This window comes from Sorex fumeus, unplaced genomic scaffold (genome assembly GCF_029834395.1).
Source record: "Sorex fumeus unplaced genomic scaffold, SorFum_2.1 ptg000002l, whole genome shotgun sequence".
NCBI classification, from domain to species: domain Eukaryota; kingdom Metazoa; phylum Chordata; class Mammalia; order Eulipotyphla; family Soricidae; genus Sorex; species Sorex fumeus.
Genome location: NW_026606059.1, coordinates 31,494,968 through 31,513,933, shown reverse-complemented (window position 1 = coordinate 31,513,933; position 18,966 = coordinate 31,494,968). Strand labels below are relative to the sequence as shown.

Below are 18,966 nucleotides of genomic sequence, written 5' to 3'. Positions count from 1 at the left end.
TCATTTTCTTGCTTTAAACACTTTCAAAGTTTCCCTATTATCTGATGTTTGTCAAGCTCTCCCAACCAACATCCTTAACAAGCCAAGTCAACATAGACTATAAGCCCATATCTCATTCTAAATATTTGTTTTACTTTCACGTGAATTGCCCACTCCATTATCTATCTGTGTTTATTTTAACATAGAATAATTATCAACTGAAATATTCAATGGAAATTGATATGTCTTGAAGGTATACTATGACTGTCATGATGTTCTCTGTGACACACTCCATATACATATAACCTCACTCCATTAAACCTCACTCCAGAATAAAGCCCATGGAGCTCAACAAGGCACAGAATCTTAGCTAGAACCTTCTATCTTGGTTGTCTCCTACCTCATTTCTCACCACTCCTTCCAGCCATTCTTTGCTCCTAGGCATACAGAGCCCCCTGCCATCCTCACAAAGCTTATTCTGTTTCTTGCTGAAATTTTTCCTTAAGGACTTTACTTGCTTTCCTAATTGGAATGCCCTCTTGATTTTAAAACCATTGCAATATTTAACTTCTCATATTTTTCCCCCTATCTGGTGCTAAATATATTTAAAACATTAAAATCTATCGTTTTATACTGAATATCTCTATCTATCTATCTATCTATCTATCTATCTATCTATCTATCTATCTATAGATATGGGCTGGAGCCATAGCACAGCGGGTAGGGCGTTCGCCTTACAAGCGGCCAACATGGCCGACCCGAGTTCGATTCCTCCGCTCCTCTCGGAGAGCCCGGCAAGCTACTGAGAGTATTCGATATGCCAGACACAGTAACAACAAAGTCTCCAATGGAGACGTTACTGGGCCCACTCGAGCAAATCGAGGATCAACGGGAGGGGCTGAAATTTTTCCTTAAGGACTTTACTTGTTTTCCTAATTGGAATGCCCTCTTGATTTTAAAACCATTGCAATATTTAACTTCTCATATTTTACCCCCTATCTGGTGCTAAATATATTTAAAACATTAAAATCTATCGTTTTATACTGAATCTATCTATCTATCTATCTATCTATCTATCTATCTATCTATCTATAGATATGGGCTGGAGCCATAGCACAGCGGGTAGGGCGTTTGCCTTCCATGCGGCTGACCTGGCCGATCTAGGTTCAATTCCTCTGCTCCTCTCGGAGAGCCCAGCAAGCTACTGAGAGTATCTTGCCCGCATGTCAAAGCCTGGCAAGCTACCCATGATGTATTTGATATGCCAAACACAGTAACAAGTGTCACATTGGAGACATGCATTTTGGGCCACACCCGGTGATGCACAGGAGTTAATCCTGGCTCATGCACTCAGGAATTACTCTTAGCGGTTCTAGGGGAACCAGATGGGATGCTGGGAATCGAACCCAGCTCAGCTGCTTGCAAGGAAACACCCTATCCGCTGTACTACCACTCCAACTCCTATACTAAAAAGATTTTTTACAGAAAGTCTTTTTGTTAATAAAATCTTTTCTGTCTTCAACAAGTACAACTCTCTCTTCTTATTTCTCCACTGCACTGCATCTTTGTATAGTGTGTGTTCATATGTGTCTATTTCTATCATAGCGTATATAACATTTTATTTTCCTTCCCCCTCCCTTCATTTTCCCTTTATTTCTTATTTTCCTTTCTTCTTTTACCCATCTTCTTCCTTCTCTTCAGTATCTTTTCATTATAGTGTCTTCTGTTATTTTTCAATTCCACCTACAAGATACATATATTGAAACAAATCCCAGATCACTCCATCATTTAAATATAAATGATTTTCTATGAGGCTTTAAGTCTGCATCACTTTGGAAACTTAGAAAGACTTTGTGGAGCCACAGGGATTTGGGCATCAAACCCAGGGTCTCACTAATGCAAAGCAAGTGCTCTACTGTGGGGCTACATTTCTGGCCATGTACCTTGATATTTTCAGTAGTGCTTTGAGGCCATTTTGACAGCCTGGAAATAAGTGAGGTGGTGCCATTAGTGGCTGATAATGGAGAATTGTGCTTGGGGAAGACCTGAAGTGAACACGCTTGCAGTTCTGACTGGGATGAGTTTTCCAGTTTGCACTGTCCGCCTGCTATACCATGATTCATTTGGATGATTTAAGAAGTGACCGTTAAATATTTGTAGGTAGTGAAGAATACTTGTTTTCTATTGTTTCTATTAAAACCTGCTTTTGCTTGAGAATAGTGATAGCACAGCGGCAGGGCGTTTGCCTTCCGCACAGCCGGCCCTACCAATCCTCTCGGAGAGCTCCGCAAGCTACTGAGAGTATCTCGTCCTCACAGCAAACCCTGGCAAGCTACCCGTGATGTATTCAATATGCCAAACACAGTAACCAGAAGTCTCACAGTAACAACAAGTCTCACAATGGAGACGTTACTGGGCCTGCTGGAGCAAATCAATGAACAACGGGAGGACAGTGCTACAGTATATTACAGTATTGTGCTTGTATACTACTTTGGAATGTTCCTTTAGATCAAAGAGACAGTTTATAATTTTCTTCTTCAGCTGTATTTCTGTTTGCCTATCCATGTGAGGCTGACTTTTTTAAATAAAATACCTTTCCCAACTAACTTGGACTACAATGATTTTTAAGCACTAGAATGACAAAAAATTCCATGCGTGTGTCTTCATTTCCCAAGTTTCTAACACAGAACAAAATAGAACTCATTCGGTATAATATTTCTTTATGAATTGGATATTGAGTGTCATTTATAGTATGTTATGTCGTAAATGTGCTAAAAGGGATAAAACGATGGGAAAAAAGAGAACTACAATGGGGAAGCAGAAGCAACTTGGTTTGAATACGCCAGTGTCATTCCCGTAGGATAGGCAATGTCCTGCTAATGAACAAGTGGTAGAGAGCCCACAAACAAACAGACTTAATCCTCCAGTGATTGCAGTATTGTGTTCTAGTCATCCTCAGTGTTGCCTGAAGCTTTAAGTTACTATTCAAATATGTTTATTCTGTAACTTGAGTGGGACAATACGTTATTGTTACTGCTGTTTGCAGTATTTATTGCTATGGAACACAATTAGATTTTGTTTTAATTATATATTTCATTATCTTTTATGCACTTTACATTTTCAAAAAAAATAAACAGACATCACAGAGTTCCCATATCGACTCAACCCACCCTACGTATATGTTGACCCTACAGTGAACTCTTCTTCATTAGCATCCAAAGCCAATAGTTTACCTGGGGCTCCTTCTTTGTGTTGTACATTCTTTGAGTTTTGACAATTGTATAATTACATATAATTACCATTGGATTATCATACAAAAGAGTTTTAGTCTAAATGGCATTTCCTAATGTCTGGTCAAATTGCTTTCTGAGGCCCCTAGGGATAAATTCTATTGTTGTTTTGCCATTGTTTCCGCTTAGTTTTTTACATTGTATTTAATTAAATATTTTAAGGAATAACTTAGTAAGCAAAATATTATCCAGTTTTATTTGAATATCATTTTTAAAAATTTTTATTAGTGAAACAGCATTGAATATCATTTTAAATTAATGGGAGGTTACCCATTTATTATGTTTACTTATTTTCAAGGATTGTGACTTTATTTTAATCTCTCTCTTTTTGTTGTGTTTTTTTGGGCTACAGTGAGCTGTACTTAGGGCTAACTTCTGGCTCTGCACTCAGTGATCACAAGGTTTGTCTACATACAAGGTAAGCACCTTACCTTATTATTGCTCCAGTTCCTATTTTAAGATCTTTAATCTTGATTTTTTTATGTTTTCTGTGTATTCTTAAAATTATTTTGTTATTAATGTGATTCTGATATAAGTGATGATTCTTATATAAAATGATATAAAAATGTTCTCTGCCAAGCTTATTCAAATATTTCTTCTCATGTAGTTACTTACCTTTATTTACTATATTTACAAAATAAAGGGATACATTTAGAATTGTGATGTACATTTAGAACTTGGGGTCTTTACACAGTTATTCATTCTTCCTATCCTACTCCAATATTCTCACCTCTCAATTGTCAATAAAATGGGCAATAATCTGTATTTTCTGAAACAGTAAACCTTTTGTACTTTATATCACTTTTCTAATGTTGCCTCTTTCTTCTTAGAGTACATCATAAGCTGGGTTTGTTTTTATTAATGTTTTATTATGTTTTCCCAATAACCAGCTCAACGTGTAGTAGTTGAATAAAAGAATCAGTGGTCATGCATCTGATAACCTGTAAGATAATTACATAAAATATTTTCGATATAGGGCTGGAGCAATAGTTTAGTGGGTAGAGTTACTTGCTTTGTTTGCAATGGTCCAGGTTTGATACCTGGCATCTGATACGGTTCCCTGAGCCTCACCAAGAGTGATCCCTGAGTACAGAGGGATGAGTAAACCATGAGCACCACTGGGTGCAGCTCCAACACTCCAACACCCCACCCAAAAGAAAATGTATTATATTTTACAAGACATTTTAAAGGTAAAGGTAAAGGTAAAGGCCCTCCCGTTGTTCGTCGATTTGCTCGAGCGGGCCCAGTAACGTCTCCATTGGAGACTTTGTTGTTACTGTGTCTGGCATATCGAATACGTCACGGGGAGCTTGCCAGGATCTGCCGTGCGAGCGAGATACTCTCGGTAGCTTGCCGGGCTCTCCGAGAGGGGCGGAGGAATCGAACTCGGGTCGGCTGTGTTGGCTGCGTGCAAGGCAAACGCCCTACCGCTGTGCTATCGCTCCAGCCCCTAGGCTAGTCCGAAAATAGTGAGTGATCGCAAGGTCAACCTAAAGTCAACCTGCAGCAAACAAGACATTTTAGAGCTTTTTAAAAAAATAACTTAAAAAATTTCCATAATTACATGATATGTGGGTGTTTGGGTTGTTTCTCTGTTGTTTCACTTGGTTGGTTGTTCACTTGTTGGAGATTGCGGGTTCCTCCCCTGTTCAGAAGTTCAGAGAGGATGAGGAGCATATGCAATTAGAGGGAAATCTCTTCATAGCAATTTGTGTGTTTTTAATGATTAGACTGTTGAAGTGAAATTATTCTATTTTAAATCTTTGGTGGGCTGGAGCGATAGCACAGCTGGTAGGGTATTTGTCTTGCATACAGCCAACAAGGCCAACCTGAGTTCCTCCACCCCTCTCGGAGAGCCCGGCAAGCTACTGAGAGTATCTCATCCACACGCCAAAGCCTGGCAAGCTACCCGTGATATATTCAATATGCCAAACACAGTAACAAGTCTCACAATGTTACTGGGCCCGCTCAAGCAAATCGATGAACAACGGGAGGACAGTGACAGTGATTAAATCTTTGGTGCTCTCCCATCATAAATTGTTAGGGTCATCCTGTGTTGTAGGCTCATTTGGGGATAGATTCTTTGGATTCCCTCATTAAGAACCTCATTTCTAATCCCTCATTGCATTCTTAAATATCCTGAAGTCTTTGGTGTTCTACACTAAGCTGATAAACTAACATTCGCATGAACCTAAGATAAATTTTATTTAATTTTTGTTTGTTGAGTCATATTCAGCTGTGCTAAAGGCTAATTCCTGGCTCTGTGCTCAGGGATCATTTATGGTGGGTTCAGTGTACCACATGGGGTACTGAGTATAGAAGTACCCAGGGTACTCATGTGCAAGGCAAGTGTCCAACCTGCTGTACTGTTTCACTGGCTTTCCTAGGCTAAATGTTAGTGCTCCTTTATTAAGATTTTTATTTTTATAAGCGTTATGTGCTGATTTGGTTATTAAATCTTATGGGGTTTCACTACCAAACTATTTGATTATTCTAGTTCCTATCTCAGTGTCATTATTACACCTTCAACACAGATAATTACAATATTGAATGAATGTTATAAAAAAAAACTAAGATGTTTTTCACATACAAATTTTACATGTGTACTCAAAGTACTAATCAGAAATAAAACAATATATTATATAGAATATATAGATATAATCAATACTAAAAATGAATTAACCTGTGATTACCAAAAAGTTTATTTAAAATTTAATTATTTTAATTTTTTTATTTGAAGCATCCTGATTTATATATTGATTCTAAGTTTATAGTGCTACTTTCACTTGTCCAGTTCTTTTCCTGAAATTTTAGGATAATAATGTTTATTTCATGATCAATGGGAGCTTTGAGGAGTTAGAAAGTGTTTGCCTTATGTTATGTGTATGTTCTAAGCTGTCAAAAAACATTTTATTAGAGTAACACGGTTGGGGTTTTTATGATACTAGGATGGCCCCAGACCTTCAGTGGGTGGTGTGATACATTTGAAATATATGAAAGTACACCTCTAAAATTCCAACGCATTATAAACTAATAATTAATTAAAATTAAAAGCATTAAAAGGTATAACACTATCTTAATGGAATTCATTGCCTTTTCAAGGTTTTAAAAAATAAATTTTCTTATTTTATTTTTACATTTGAGTCTTGCCAATTTAAAAGAATGAAATCATTATTTTTATCAGTTTAATGTTGACTCCGTTGTGCTTTCAATGGCCCTGAACATTTCTTCATAATTTACACGACTAGTGTGTATTTTATAATACACTTAAGAATTTAGCTTACTTCAGTATCCTTTACCTAAGAGTTTTAAAGTCCCCTTCCTTCAGTGAGATTCACATCCTCTAGAACAAGCTCAGAGTTGGGAAGGGATGGGCATTAAGTGGTCAGATAAGCTGAACTCACTCTGGAAACATTGCTCTCTGAAAACCAGCGTGGCTGCTTGTCTCTCCAGATCACTTATCTATCAAGGTCATTTTGCAGCTGACATTCAGCATAGTCTTTTGTACATTTTGTTGACTTGCAGGAAGAATAAAAATGCTTCCCAAATGGAAAAATAATCAAAGGAATTTTAGCTTGGGATGGATGTTGAAACTAAGAAATCAAAGAAAGTACTATGTATGAAGAAAACAAGCTGAATAAAAGCACTAAGGCAGACCAACCACTCCTTTGTAACTGGATATAAACAAGCATCTCACTTTACACAGGCAGAGCTGTCTAACCTGCTAGTGTTACCTGTGCAGTTATGGTTCAGGGCCCTCACCCAGATGACTCAGGGAATGTTTATATATGCAGATGTCTTCCAGCCAATGAAATGAGATATGAACTTTTGAGCATGCACAAGGTCCCATAAAATTGAGGTAGGGAAAAAGAGACTTTTTTTTTTTAAAAAAAAACAAAGTTAGGGCATTAAGGAGGTAATATCGACAAGGTTTTCTTTGTCTTTTTAAGATCAAATCTGAAGACTAAGTTTACTAAATCTAAGCGTTTATCAACAACACCATATTATATGTTAAGCAGTCCTTCCCCCCACCCCTATAAATACAAGCACTTTAAAATTTATGTTTTGAAACAGAACCTGAGAGTTGGTCTACAAAACTGAGTTTACTAAGTGGGAAGGTAAAGGGATGGGAGGGTTTTTTTGAACATTGGTGGAGGGAAGCAGACATTTTGGTTTTGGGTGTGATGTTAGAATACTGTATGCATAAAACTCTATCTTAACAGTAAATAATGGTGCCTCAATAAAAATTAAGGGAAAATGCACTGATACCCAGAAAAAGAAAGATAAAACAAAACCTTACCTTGTGGCACAACATTACAGCCCTTTCTAGGAGTAAAGAGGTTGTTTTATAGTTGACCATGACTTAAAGATAAATGGTCTATTCTCAGAGGTAAAAGACAGAGGCATTGTAGAAGCAGGTCACTGACACTTAGGCCACTACAAGAAACAAGTACTGAAAGAGTCATTTCCCAAATGTGAATACTTTTACTCCCTATAAAAATAGTATGATGAACTGGAGATAGTAAAGTGGATAAGTTGCTTGCTCTGCATAGTGGTTGACTCCAGTTAGATCTCTGGTACCACATATAGTGCCCCAGGACCACTTGGAGTGACTCCTGAGCCAGGAGTAGCCCCTGAGTACTGCTGGTTATGGACCTCAAACCAAACCAAATGAAATAAAACAAACAAAAACCCTATGAAGTAGTAACTTCATTATCACTCCTTAGGTTAGAGAAAACAGTCTAAATATTGAATAGAATCAACAGTAGAATCAAACCATATTGACTATTTACTGGAACTATATTCTTTATGTTCTACCACTTTTTTATTTGCCAATTCTAATTAAATAAGCAAGGCTGTTTGGAAGGATGTATGCAAGGAGCCTAAGCCCATGCTTGTATTCTCTCAGATGCTGGTGGGGATAGAAGGAGTCCAGATTTTCATTGAATGAATGGATCTGTGATAAATCTTTTTACTATGGGGCTAATAGAAGGTTTTCTATCATTACACAAAGATCTGTGATTTGAGGGAACAATGGAAGATCTCTGCAAAATGTCAGTTCCTTTTCTGAAAAAAAAAAAAAACAAAAAACAAAAAAAAAAAACGTGGGACTTGTGACTGAAATCTCCAGGCTTGCCTGGAGCCAGGAATTGGTGACCTACCCCATCTCCTTGCACTTCTGTAGCTGACAGTCATGCCCAGGAACTGCCTCTGTCACCATTTAAGCTCATTAATGGCCATGATCCAGAGACTCACAAATAAACCACTGAAGAGGAAGAGAGCAACGTGCTGCAGAGATGTCTCTGGATCCTAGAGTCATCGTCTAGTTACAAATTTAATTCTTGCTCTATCACCCTATTTAAAAATCTTAGAATTCCTGAAGAGACATCTTATAACTCATACAAGGACTTTATGGCTCCAGGATGATACAACAATCTTCACACACATTCCTCTAAGGAAACTCTTTTGGATCATCTTTAATGGATTATTCATAACAGGCAATACAAAGTAAAATTATTATTTTCTGCTTTGGGGGCAGGCTTTAGGGATTGGGGTGGAATAATTCCAAATATAGTGTTGGGAAGGTGTAATGGTGGCGGGATTAGTGTTGGAATATTGAATGGAATCAATTATTGTGAACAACTTTATAAAAATAAAAAAAAAACAAAAACAAAAACAAAAGATCAGCTCCTGAGCCAGCACTTTGAGAATACTTATTCTTTTTTTTTCAAGTTTGAATAGCTTTCACTTTATAAAATGATTATCTGTACATGAAAATTAAAGAAAGGGGATGACCAGTAGCTAATAATAACAAATCATTGACTTTGATTATATACCTAAGTTTTTTTTATTTATTTATTTTGAGAATACTTATTCTTTTCCACACTTGTGCTGCTGAGTAGGATACTAATAAAGGAGACTTGAATATGTCACTAATGGCAAATGACTCTGACATAAAATTATTTTTAATTGAAGGTAATTTTAAAGCAGTAAATTCAGGGGCTGGAGAGATAGTCTAGGATCTTGTCTTGCATGTCCCTGACCTCATCAGTGTGATCTCTGAGGATAGCCCTTGAGCACCACTGGATATGGCCAAACCAAAGTGTCCCTCCACCAAAAAAAAAAGTACAAACCAGGAACAAATTTGCAAAACCTCTCAATCCTTTCTTTTTCTAAATAAACACAGGATACATATTTTCCCTCTACTGGAGACACTCTTCACAGTTCAGTATGACACTAGGAGAGTTTGCAAACAAACTTGTTGGTTTCCTTCCAAATACATTTACCTCTCGGGGTTTGCAGTCCTGGGAAGTCTAAAACTGCTTTCCTTTATCCTGTCACTTCTCTAAAATTTTTTTGATCTTGGTTTAAAATACTCTAGACTTCTATGTTGCTACTCTGTGCTTCTTTTCAGGAGGTTTCTCCCATGTGTTAGGTGCTTTAAGTGTTAATAAACTATAAACTATCTGTTTTCTCTCTTGTTAGTCTTTTTAAAAGCCCCAGTGAAAGCCCCAGCTAGGTAGAGTGAAATTTTCCTCCTCCACACTAGCTATCTATGACTAATAGTGATGGCTTTAGCTGTCTCTTTTTATGGTACTTTACTGCCATTTTTGTAGCTGTAAAAGAGTTTCTCTTTAAAAAAATGACATACTCTTCTTACTTGAAAGGTGGTTATCAATGAAACATGGAATGCAGCCTAAATATATAGGGGTGTATTGTGTGTGTGTGGAGGGGGGCCATCAGTCAGGGCATGATTGGCATCGACAGACTGCTACATTCTAGACAAGGATCTGACTGCTTTGATCACCATAGACAGATGAAGGCAGGATCAGCATTACTCTCAGTGAACGGATGAAAACATTTAATCAGATTTATACCACAAATCACATTTTCTGTTTTAGTTTGCAAATGACAAATAGTATTTATTTCTCTACATTTATGTTTAAACTTTGAATTTTTAGAATTGAAACTCTGATATAAATCTCTGATATTTATGTATGCAAAAAAATTTTCATTTCCTTTTGGAAATTGTAGCTGCAATGTATTTATCATTGATTTACTCTATTAGTTTTTCACATACAGTTTTACACATTAGTCTTACATTAGAATCCTAACAGGCTCATCAAAATTCTGAGTGAAAGCCGTGGAAACCTTCAAATCTGAATCCCAATTAGTCCCCAACTTACCACACCATTTCACTTTCCAGTTCCGATTTGCATCAACTCCACGGCATCGAAACATTGAGTTCCTTGACCTTGTTTTTCTCCAAAATCGATCCTAGGTGTAATTAAGAAAACAGGTTCAGAAAAACTTCAAAGGTTATTCACATGCATTTTAGAACCTCAATTAGAGAATGAATCATAGCATAGAGGGAAGAATTCCTACAGAAATATATCCATGTACCGTATCATTGAGAGTGGAGAGAGGACTGGTTTAACTAGAGACACTGAGACACCAGTTTCTGCCACAAACATGCAGTCTCCCGCCTTCCCTTGGTCCTGTTCCTTCACCACCAAAATTGAATAAGATGAACTACACTGGTGAACTTTTGTTTGGTGGGAGAAATTTTTGTTTACATCAAATTCTATAGATCAAACGCATCAACAAAGTGCAAAGGTTGCTGTTATGATAGGGAAATAAGTGGTGTCTCTTTTGTAGTTCTGGAATCCTAGGCAAGCTAACCATCAACTACCTGCCACCTGCCCCGCCTCCCCATTCCCCCACCCCATTTTTCTTTTTTCTTTTTTTTGCTTTTTGGGTCACACCGGGGAAATGCACAGGGGTTATTCCTGGCTCTGCACTCAGGAATTACTCCCGGCGGTGCTCAGGGGACCATATCGGATTCTGGGAATCGAACTCAGGTCGGCCACCTACAAGGCAAACACCCTACCCGCTGTGCTATTGCTCCAGCCCCCCCCCCATTTTTCTTTTTATGACTTACTTAGTATCTTATTTCAGTTGGTTAGACAAAGTGACTTACATTAGTCCAGCTAAAATGGTATCCATCAACGTTAAACACAGGCATGACATAGAAATACAGATAATTCAACATTTTCCGCATAGTTGGGTCACTCTTATAGGTTAGAAGAGCCTAAAAAGAAAGTGATACTTTTGTTGAAAATTTATTCCAAATAGAATCACTAAGCAAAAAGAAAAAAAGGGAACATTTTATCCATGAGGAATTCTAAACATGTTATGTTAAAATGTATGTAAAAAGTAGATAGGAAATATACTCTTTGACATCCTGTGTTCTCTATTGAGACATTAGTTTGAAATTATTTATTACTGATAACTTTTGGGAGGGGAGGGGGCTCCCAAATGATGCCTGTGATACTTGACCAAATGGTTTGAATGGTTCAATGCTCAGGCCTGCCGATGCAGCCCTATTTGGGCCAGGGCCTCAGTCCTCAGTACTAGGGGTCATGCAGAGCCAGGGTTGAGACTTGGGATGCACATGGAACCCTGATGGCTGGCCCATATCCTCAGTCTCTGTCACTGATAATGTTTTGTTATTGTTGTTCTTGTTGGACTACAACCAGTGGTGCTCAGGAATCACTCCTGGCAGTGCTCAGAAACTATATGTGGTTCTGAGTATCTAACCAGCACTGTAGGACTTAACCCTATAGACTATAAAGTGGTAGCATATTAACAAAGATTGGAAAAAACTTTAATTGGAAAGTCTCTTGCAGTATTTCCGAGATGGCTAAATTTTAGCAATAATTGGATGTGATTTTTTAAAAATAATCCTATTTTTAAAGAATCCATTCAGTTGTGGACAAAATGACCTAGTATTTTTGCTATTCTTACATGACTTATCACAACACAGGCTATATATATATACATAAATATACATATATACATAAATATATATATATGTATATATATATATCTTTTTTGTTTGCATATGATTAGTACCAGAATCAACTTTTGGAACTTACTCTGAGAATGCTGTCAACTTCTTTACTGATGTTTTAAAAATTAAAGTTTAATGATAATACAACACTCTGTCATATTTATTGTAACTCCTTTGAAACTTATTCTTATAATTAGGATTTATTTATGTTGTGTATGACTTCAAATGTGCTTGTATATTTGTCCTCAAACAGAAAAGCATTGGATGTGATAAATAAATTTTAAATACTGACATTCAAGAATTCCATTTCTGAGGTCAGAGAGACAACTTAATTAGCTGAGCACATGCTTTGCATCAGAAGATCTGGGTTCCATCCCCAGCATCAACTATGGTTCATCAAACACTGTCAGGAGAAACTTCTGAGTACTGCAGGCTATGACCCAAAGTCAAAGAAACAAACAAATAAAAATTTACCCCCTAAGTAATGGGATTTTATTCTTAATATATATTATATTGTATATATTATATTATATTATATTATATTATATTATATTATATTATATATCACTTGATCACTTGACATCCTGTTACATCCCATTGATTTGCTCGAGCGGGCACCAGTAACATCTCCATTCATCCTTGTCACGTGCTAGTGTAGCCCAGTGGTGTCTGCTCCTTCTAGGAACACGAAGAGCCTCAAACTGATCATTCAGGGTCTTGATGAAAAAGTCTGACCATCTGGTAGGTGGGCAGCCAAGTAATCTTTTGACGTTGGAACAGTCTTTTGTTCCTCGGAACAGTCCTGGTCAACATGAACTTGGCCATGAGCATTGATTCATTCGAATGCCTAACAACCTGAATCAGATGATTATGCTTGAATAGATGTGGCTCACTTCCAGCAGTCTCTATCTTCGTTATCTGTGCACCAACATCCAATTATGATGAAGGAGAAATTGAGATGTTCTACATGAAGCTGGAGAAGTTCTATAAAGAAGACCACACCTTCTATAAGATTATTGTGGGTGATTTTAATGCCAAGATAGGACTGAGAAGATCAGATAAAGAACTCCACATCAGGACCCATAGCCTAGAATGGAATGAATAGGGTGAGAGACTATCCGAGTTCATCATGTCGACCAAGACCATCCATGGTAACTCACAGTTCCAGAAGGCTGAATCTAAACGTTGGACTTTGGGAGTCTCCCGGTGGACGATTCCACAACAAAATTGACCACATCATATTCTTTTTTTTTTCTTTTCTTTCTTTTTTTTTTTATTAGTGAAACACCATGAGGTACAGTTGTAGATTTACAAATTTTTGTGCTTGGATCTCGGTCATACCACGATCAAATACCCATCCCTCCACCAGTGCCCATTTTCCACCACCAGGATAATATCCCTCCCCCCCCATCCTCCCATCCCCCCATCCCCCCCTGCCACTGTGGCAGGGCATTCCCTTTTGTTTTCTCTCTCCTCCTGGGTGTTGTGATCAGCCAAAGAGGCATTGAGTGGCGAACATGTTCAGTCCAGTCTACTTTCAACCTGCATCTCCCCTCCTGGGAGGATCCTCCAAACACCCTCCACTTGGTGTTCCCCTTTCTATCTGAATTGTCCTTTCCCCTAGAATACCCAGCTGGCCTCTAAGTTATGGAGTAATTCTCCTGGTGTTGCTCTCAGCTATTCTTTGGTATTAATCTCATATTTTATTATTTTATATCCCCCAGATGAATGCTATCTTTCTATGTCTATCCCTCTCTTTCTGACTCATTTCGCTTAGCATGATACTTTCCATATTGTACTACTTGTATGTGAAGTTCATGACTTCATCTTTTCTAAGAGCCACATAGTACTCCATTGTGTAGATGTACCAAAGTTTCTTTAACCAGTCATCTGTTCTTGGGCACTCAGGTCTCTTCCAGTTTCTGGCTCCTGTAAAGAGTGCTGCAATGAATAAACAAGTGCAGATGTCACTTCGGCTACACATTTTTGCCTCTCTGGGATATATTCCCAGGAGTGGTATCGCTGGGTCAAATGGGAGCTCAATTTCTAATTTTTTGAGGAACGTCCATACTGTTTTCCAAAAGGGCTGAACCAGTCGGCATTCCCACCAACAGTGAAGGAGTGTCCCTTTCTCGCCACATCCGCGCCAGCAACGGTTGCTTTTGTTCTTTTGAATGTGGGCCAGTCTCTGAGGTGTGAGATGGTATCTCATTGTGGTTTTGATCTGCATCTCCCTGATGATTAATGAACCACATCATATTCAATTGACAGTTTTGCCTGACTGATGTCGCTGTTGTCCCAAAATTCCAAATGGAACCGGACCACCGTCTCCTTCGTGCAAAATTCTACTTCATAGAGTGGGGAGAAAGGGCTGCAAAGAAGAGAACTCCTAGAATGACCACAAACTGGGTGCTCTTTGGCATTATTGTAGCAACGTGGGAAGATGCCATCATTGACAACATTGACGAAGAGTATGAACGACTGGTTCAGCACCTTCATGATTGTGCGAGAAACACCGAGAAAGTGATAGCCACAAAAAAACACCTGTCTTCAAAAACTCTTGAGCTTATTCACCAACGTGGCTTGGCACAAGCCTCAGGCAACCACAAGTGAATGTTCAAGCTCGCAAAGCAGTGCAGAGAAGCGATAAAGGAAGACCTCAAAGAGAGAAGAGCAGCAGTGCTGGTAGATGCAGCAGAAGCCGGGAAAAGCATTCGTAATGCCTGTTTGTTCTTTGCCAACTACAAGACCAAGATGACTGCCCTCCGATGTCCTGATGGATCTATCACATCTTCCAGAAGGGCATTGGAGAAGATTATCCATGACTTCTACTCAGATCACTTTGATAGCCACGTCCTGTCCTTTGCCAATTACAAGACCAAGATGACTGACCTCCAATGTCCTGATAGGTCTAAAACATCTTCCAGAAGGGCAATGGAGAAGATTATTCATGACTTCTACTCGGATCTCTTCGATAGCCAGGTGGATCTCTTCCACCTGCCCACATACCAAATTCTACAGGATGGATATGTCATTCCCAACGTTCTTCCTTCTGAAATCTGACATGCCACAAGATCAGACCTGAACACCTGAAGAATCTTCCATCAGTACTCATCACTACACTGGCTCGGCTTTTCACACCCTACCTGTCTGAATGCAAGGTTCCATCCCAGTGGAAAACCAGTAGGACCGTACTACTGTACTAGATATTGGCAACTATCACCTGATCTGCCTATTGTCTGTTGTCTACAAGCTGTTCACTCGAGTCATCCTGAATAGGATTGGCAGAACACTCGATGAAGGACAACCATGCGAGCAAGCCGGGTTCCGCAAAGGATTCAGCACCATCAACCATATCCACACGATAACCAAGCTCATTGAGGTTTCTCGGGAGTTCAAGATGCCGCTCTGTCTAACGTTCATTGATTTTAAAGAAGGCCTGTGATTCTGTTGAGTCAGAAGCAGTCATAGAAGCCCTAGCTGAACAGGTTGTTTAAACTCAATACATCAGGATCCTCTGTGAGCTGTATTATATTATATACATTAATATATATAATTCTCAATGTATATATTATTCTTAATATATATACTGGGGGGCACACCTGTGATATTCACGGGTTACTCCTGGCTATGTTTTGTAATTCAGGAATTACTTCTGGTGGTGCTCAGGGGACCATATGGGATACTGGGATTGAACCTGGTTAGCACCATACAAGGCAAGCATCTTACTTGTTGTACTATTGCTCTGGCCCCAATTCTTTTACAATTAAAAATAAAATTAAAATTGAGATTCTGTGAATTACAATGCTATTATGTGCATGTAGTTCCAACACCACATCCAGAGCCAGTATTTTCCCTCTCTCTCCCAGGGACCCTCAAGGCCTTCCCTCCTAAGCCCCCCCTCCCAACTCAGTTGTATGAATCGGTTCTCTCATTATGTTGCCTTGGAGCTTTGCTGCTGCCTTGCTGTTCATCTTCAAGTTCCACAGATGAGAACTATCATTCTGTGTCTATGCCTTTCCTTCTGACTGATTTCACTAAGCATGATATCCTCTTGTTACCTCATTGCTGCAAATCCCATGATTTTGTTCTTTCTTAGAGCTGCATAGTATCCCACTATGAATATAGACCACGACTTCTTGGGTGTTTGGGTTGTTTCCATATTTTAGCTATTGTATTAAGTGCAGCTATGAACATGGTGTGCACACACCCCTTCAAATGAACATTTTTGTGTTTTGGGGATAGATGCCAAGGAGTATATTGGATAGATTATTTTCCTATTTTTTGACAAATCTCCATATTGCTTTTCATAAAGGCTAAATCAGATGATATTCCCACCAACAGTGGATAAAGTTTCCTTTTTCACCACAGCCCTGCCAGCACTGGCTGTTTCCAGACTTTTGATTATGTGCCTGTAATGGAGTTTTAAAATAAGTTCTTTTTTTGGTGCATGTAAAATACCTGGGAGGAAGATATAGGAAGTTTGCAACAATATTTATGTCTGGGGAGGGAGAGAAACTGAGGAACAATGTATGTGAAGAAGAATCACCTTTCAGTTTATATCCATTTGAACCATTTAAACTTTTACCATACCAAAAACAATTCAAAATGAAATAATTCTTTTTACATATATTTAAAAACATTTCGGGGCTGGAGTGATAGTACAGCGGGTGGGGTATTTGCCTTGCACGTGGCCAACCCAAGTTTGATTCCCAGCATCCCATATGGCCCCCTGAGCACCGCCAGAGGTAATTCCTGAGTGCAGAGCCAGGAGTAACCCCTGAGTATCACTGGGTGTGACCCAATTTATTTAAAAAAAAAAAGAAAAAACCAAAAATACATTTCAATATAATACAAAAGCATTTTATATTTATGTGGTGATAATTCTATTCATAGAAATTCAGCAATATGATTATTAGAAAGTATCACTATATTAGTAATAATGATGAAAATGCAGGGTTATATTTTAGAGCCATAAGTAAAACAGTTAAATCCAATTTTATTGAATATAATTTATTATTTGATATCTGTCAGAGCAACCAAGTTGATAAATACTAATATAATTTATATTTTTATTATTTTATTGTGATAGCACAGTGGGTAGGGCGTTCGCCTTACAAGCGGCCAACATGGCCGACCCGAGTTCGATTCCTCTGCCCCTCTCGGAGAGCCCGGCAAGCTACCGAGAGTATTTGATATGCCAGACACAGTAACAACAAAGTCTCCAATGGAGACGTTACTGGGCCCGCTCGAGCAAATCGACGATCAACGGGAGGGCCTCGAGCAAAGTTATTCACAATATTTGATTACACTTAATATTTGAACACCAATCCCACCAACATTACACCTTTCCACCACCATATTTTGGATGTTTTTATCCTTAACCACAAACCCTGCCCCCAAAGCAGAACTGAAATATTTATTTTGTATTGCTTGTTATGAATAATTCACTAAAAATGACACCAAAAAGTTTCTTAGAGGAAAGTGTGTGAATATTATTGAATTTCACCCAGGAGCCATTAAGCCTTTCTATAAGAGATTAGTAACATGTTGTTCAAGGTTGAAACTTGTATGCTTATATCTATATCTGTATAAATATATTTCCCCTAAGATTGGTTGCCTTCTACTTTAAACACCATCAAACATGGTGTGCTACTCTTGTTATATTGGTGGTTTAAAATATGAGATGTCCAGGGATAGGTTTACTCATGGGTGAGATTCGGTCCAAGTATGTGGAGAGTGGCTGCGAGTGAGGTAGCAGTTGAGTTCTGGAGGTTTTGGTTGCTGAGGCTGGGTCCCTTGGGGTGGAAAGGGGCCTCACCTACTCCCCTCCAGGGTGCCCCTAATAAAACAGCCTGACAGGGTCCGGTGGCATGGCTATGGGATATTGTTTTATGCTCTCTTCTGAGAGTTTTTTTTTCTTTTTGGGTCACACCTGGCTCTGCACTCAGGAATCACTCCTGGCGGTGCTCAGGGGACCATATGGGATGCTGAGAATTGAACCCAGGTCGGCTACGTGCAAGGCAAACACCTTACCCACTGTGCTATCTCTCCATCCCCTCTTCTGAGAGATTTATATTGAGTCTCTATACTTCTCCTTTAAGGCTCAAGAATAATTTGTTGCTAAAATAGGCTTGAATTGCCTAATGTCTCAACTAGAGGAAAATCTCTGGTATAAGATCAAATGTAGATACAAAAGTTTGCTTTCTTCTAAAAAAATGGAAGTTCCTCAATGCTTGGAGAAGTCTCCTTCAGGAGATGACTGAGACCACCTTATGTGGTTTGTTATATTCTCCCTTAAAAATAGGCATCTGTAGCTTTCTAAGCCGTTCTCTAGAGAGAAAGAATGAAGGCACGCAAAAGGAGCTGGAAACAAGTCAGGAAACTTTCAAGTAGGTAAATGTCATGGTAATTTCCCTCCCTCCTCTCCTGGCATTTGGGACTTAGCTCATTTGTCTCAGTCCAAACTGGGCAAGTCTCACCTTTTTAAAGCAGGGATCCAGTTAGCACTTAAGTGCTAGAATATGTTAGAGATGTGCATAGAAATTTCTTACTTTACCACATTTTATCCTGTCTTCTCTTCTAATTGAAATGAAAGTCATGTTTTTGTATTTAAAAGGATATCGCTAACCTTTAAAAAATAAAATACATTTTAAGTAAATAACAAAAAACAGAAAAATTAAACATGTGAGTGCATCAATTATATCTTGTGCATTTCTCAAATATTTAAAAATAGATAAAATTGCAGATAAAAACAAAGCACCCTTAATCTCTAAAATCTTGTTTTTCTTCCCTCTACCGGGTAATCACTATCCTAAATCTGACATTATTATTCCCATACAT

The 18,966-nt window shown here is 38.5% G+C and overlaps 1 protein-coding gene across 1 annotated transcript in view; it reads right to left on the bottom strand.

Moving 5' to 3' along the window:
- The window catches only part of CPA6 (carboxypeptidase A6), a 287,513-nt gene that overhangs the window by 22,330 nt on the left and 246,217 nt on the right, over positions 1 to 18,966 (bottom strand). The window contains exons 7-8 of the mRNA XM_056111478.1: positions 11,251 to 11,361; positions 10,457 to 10,547 (exon numbers count right to left, since the gene is read on the bottom strand). Coding sequence (XP_055967453.1) covers positions 10,457 to 10,547; positions 11,251 to 11,361 — 202 coding nt within the window. The remainder of the gene's footprint in view (positions 1 to 10,456; positions 10,548 to 11,250; positions 11,362 to 18,966) is intronic.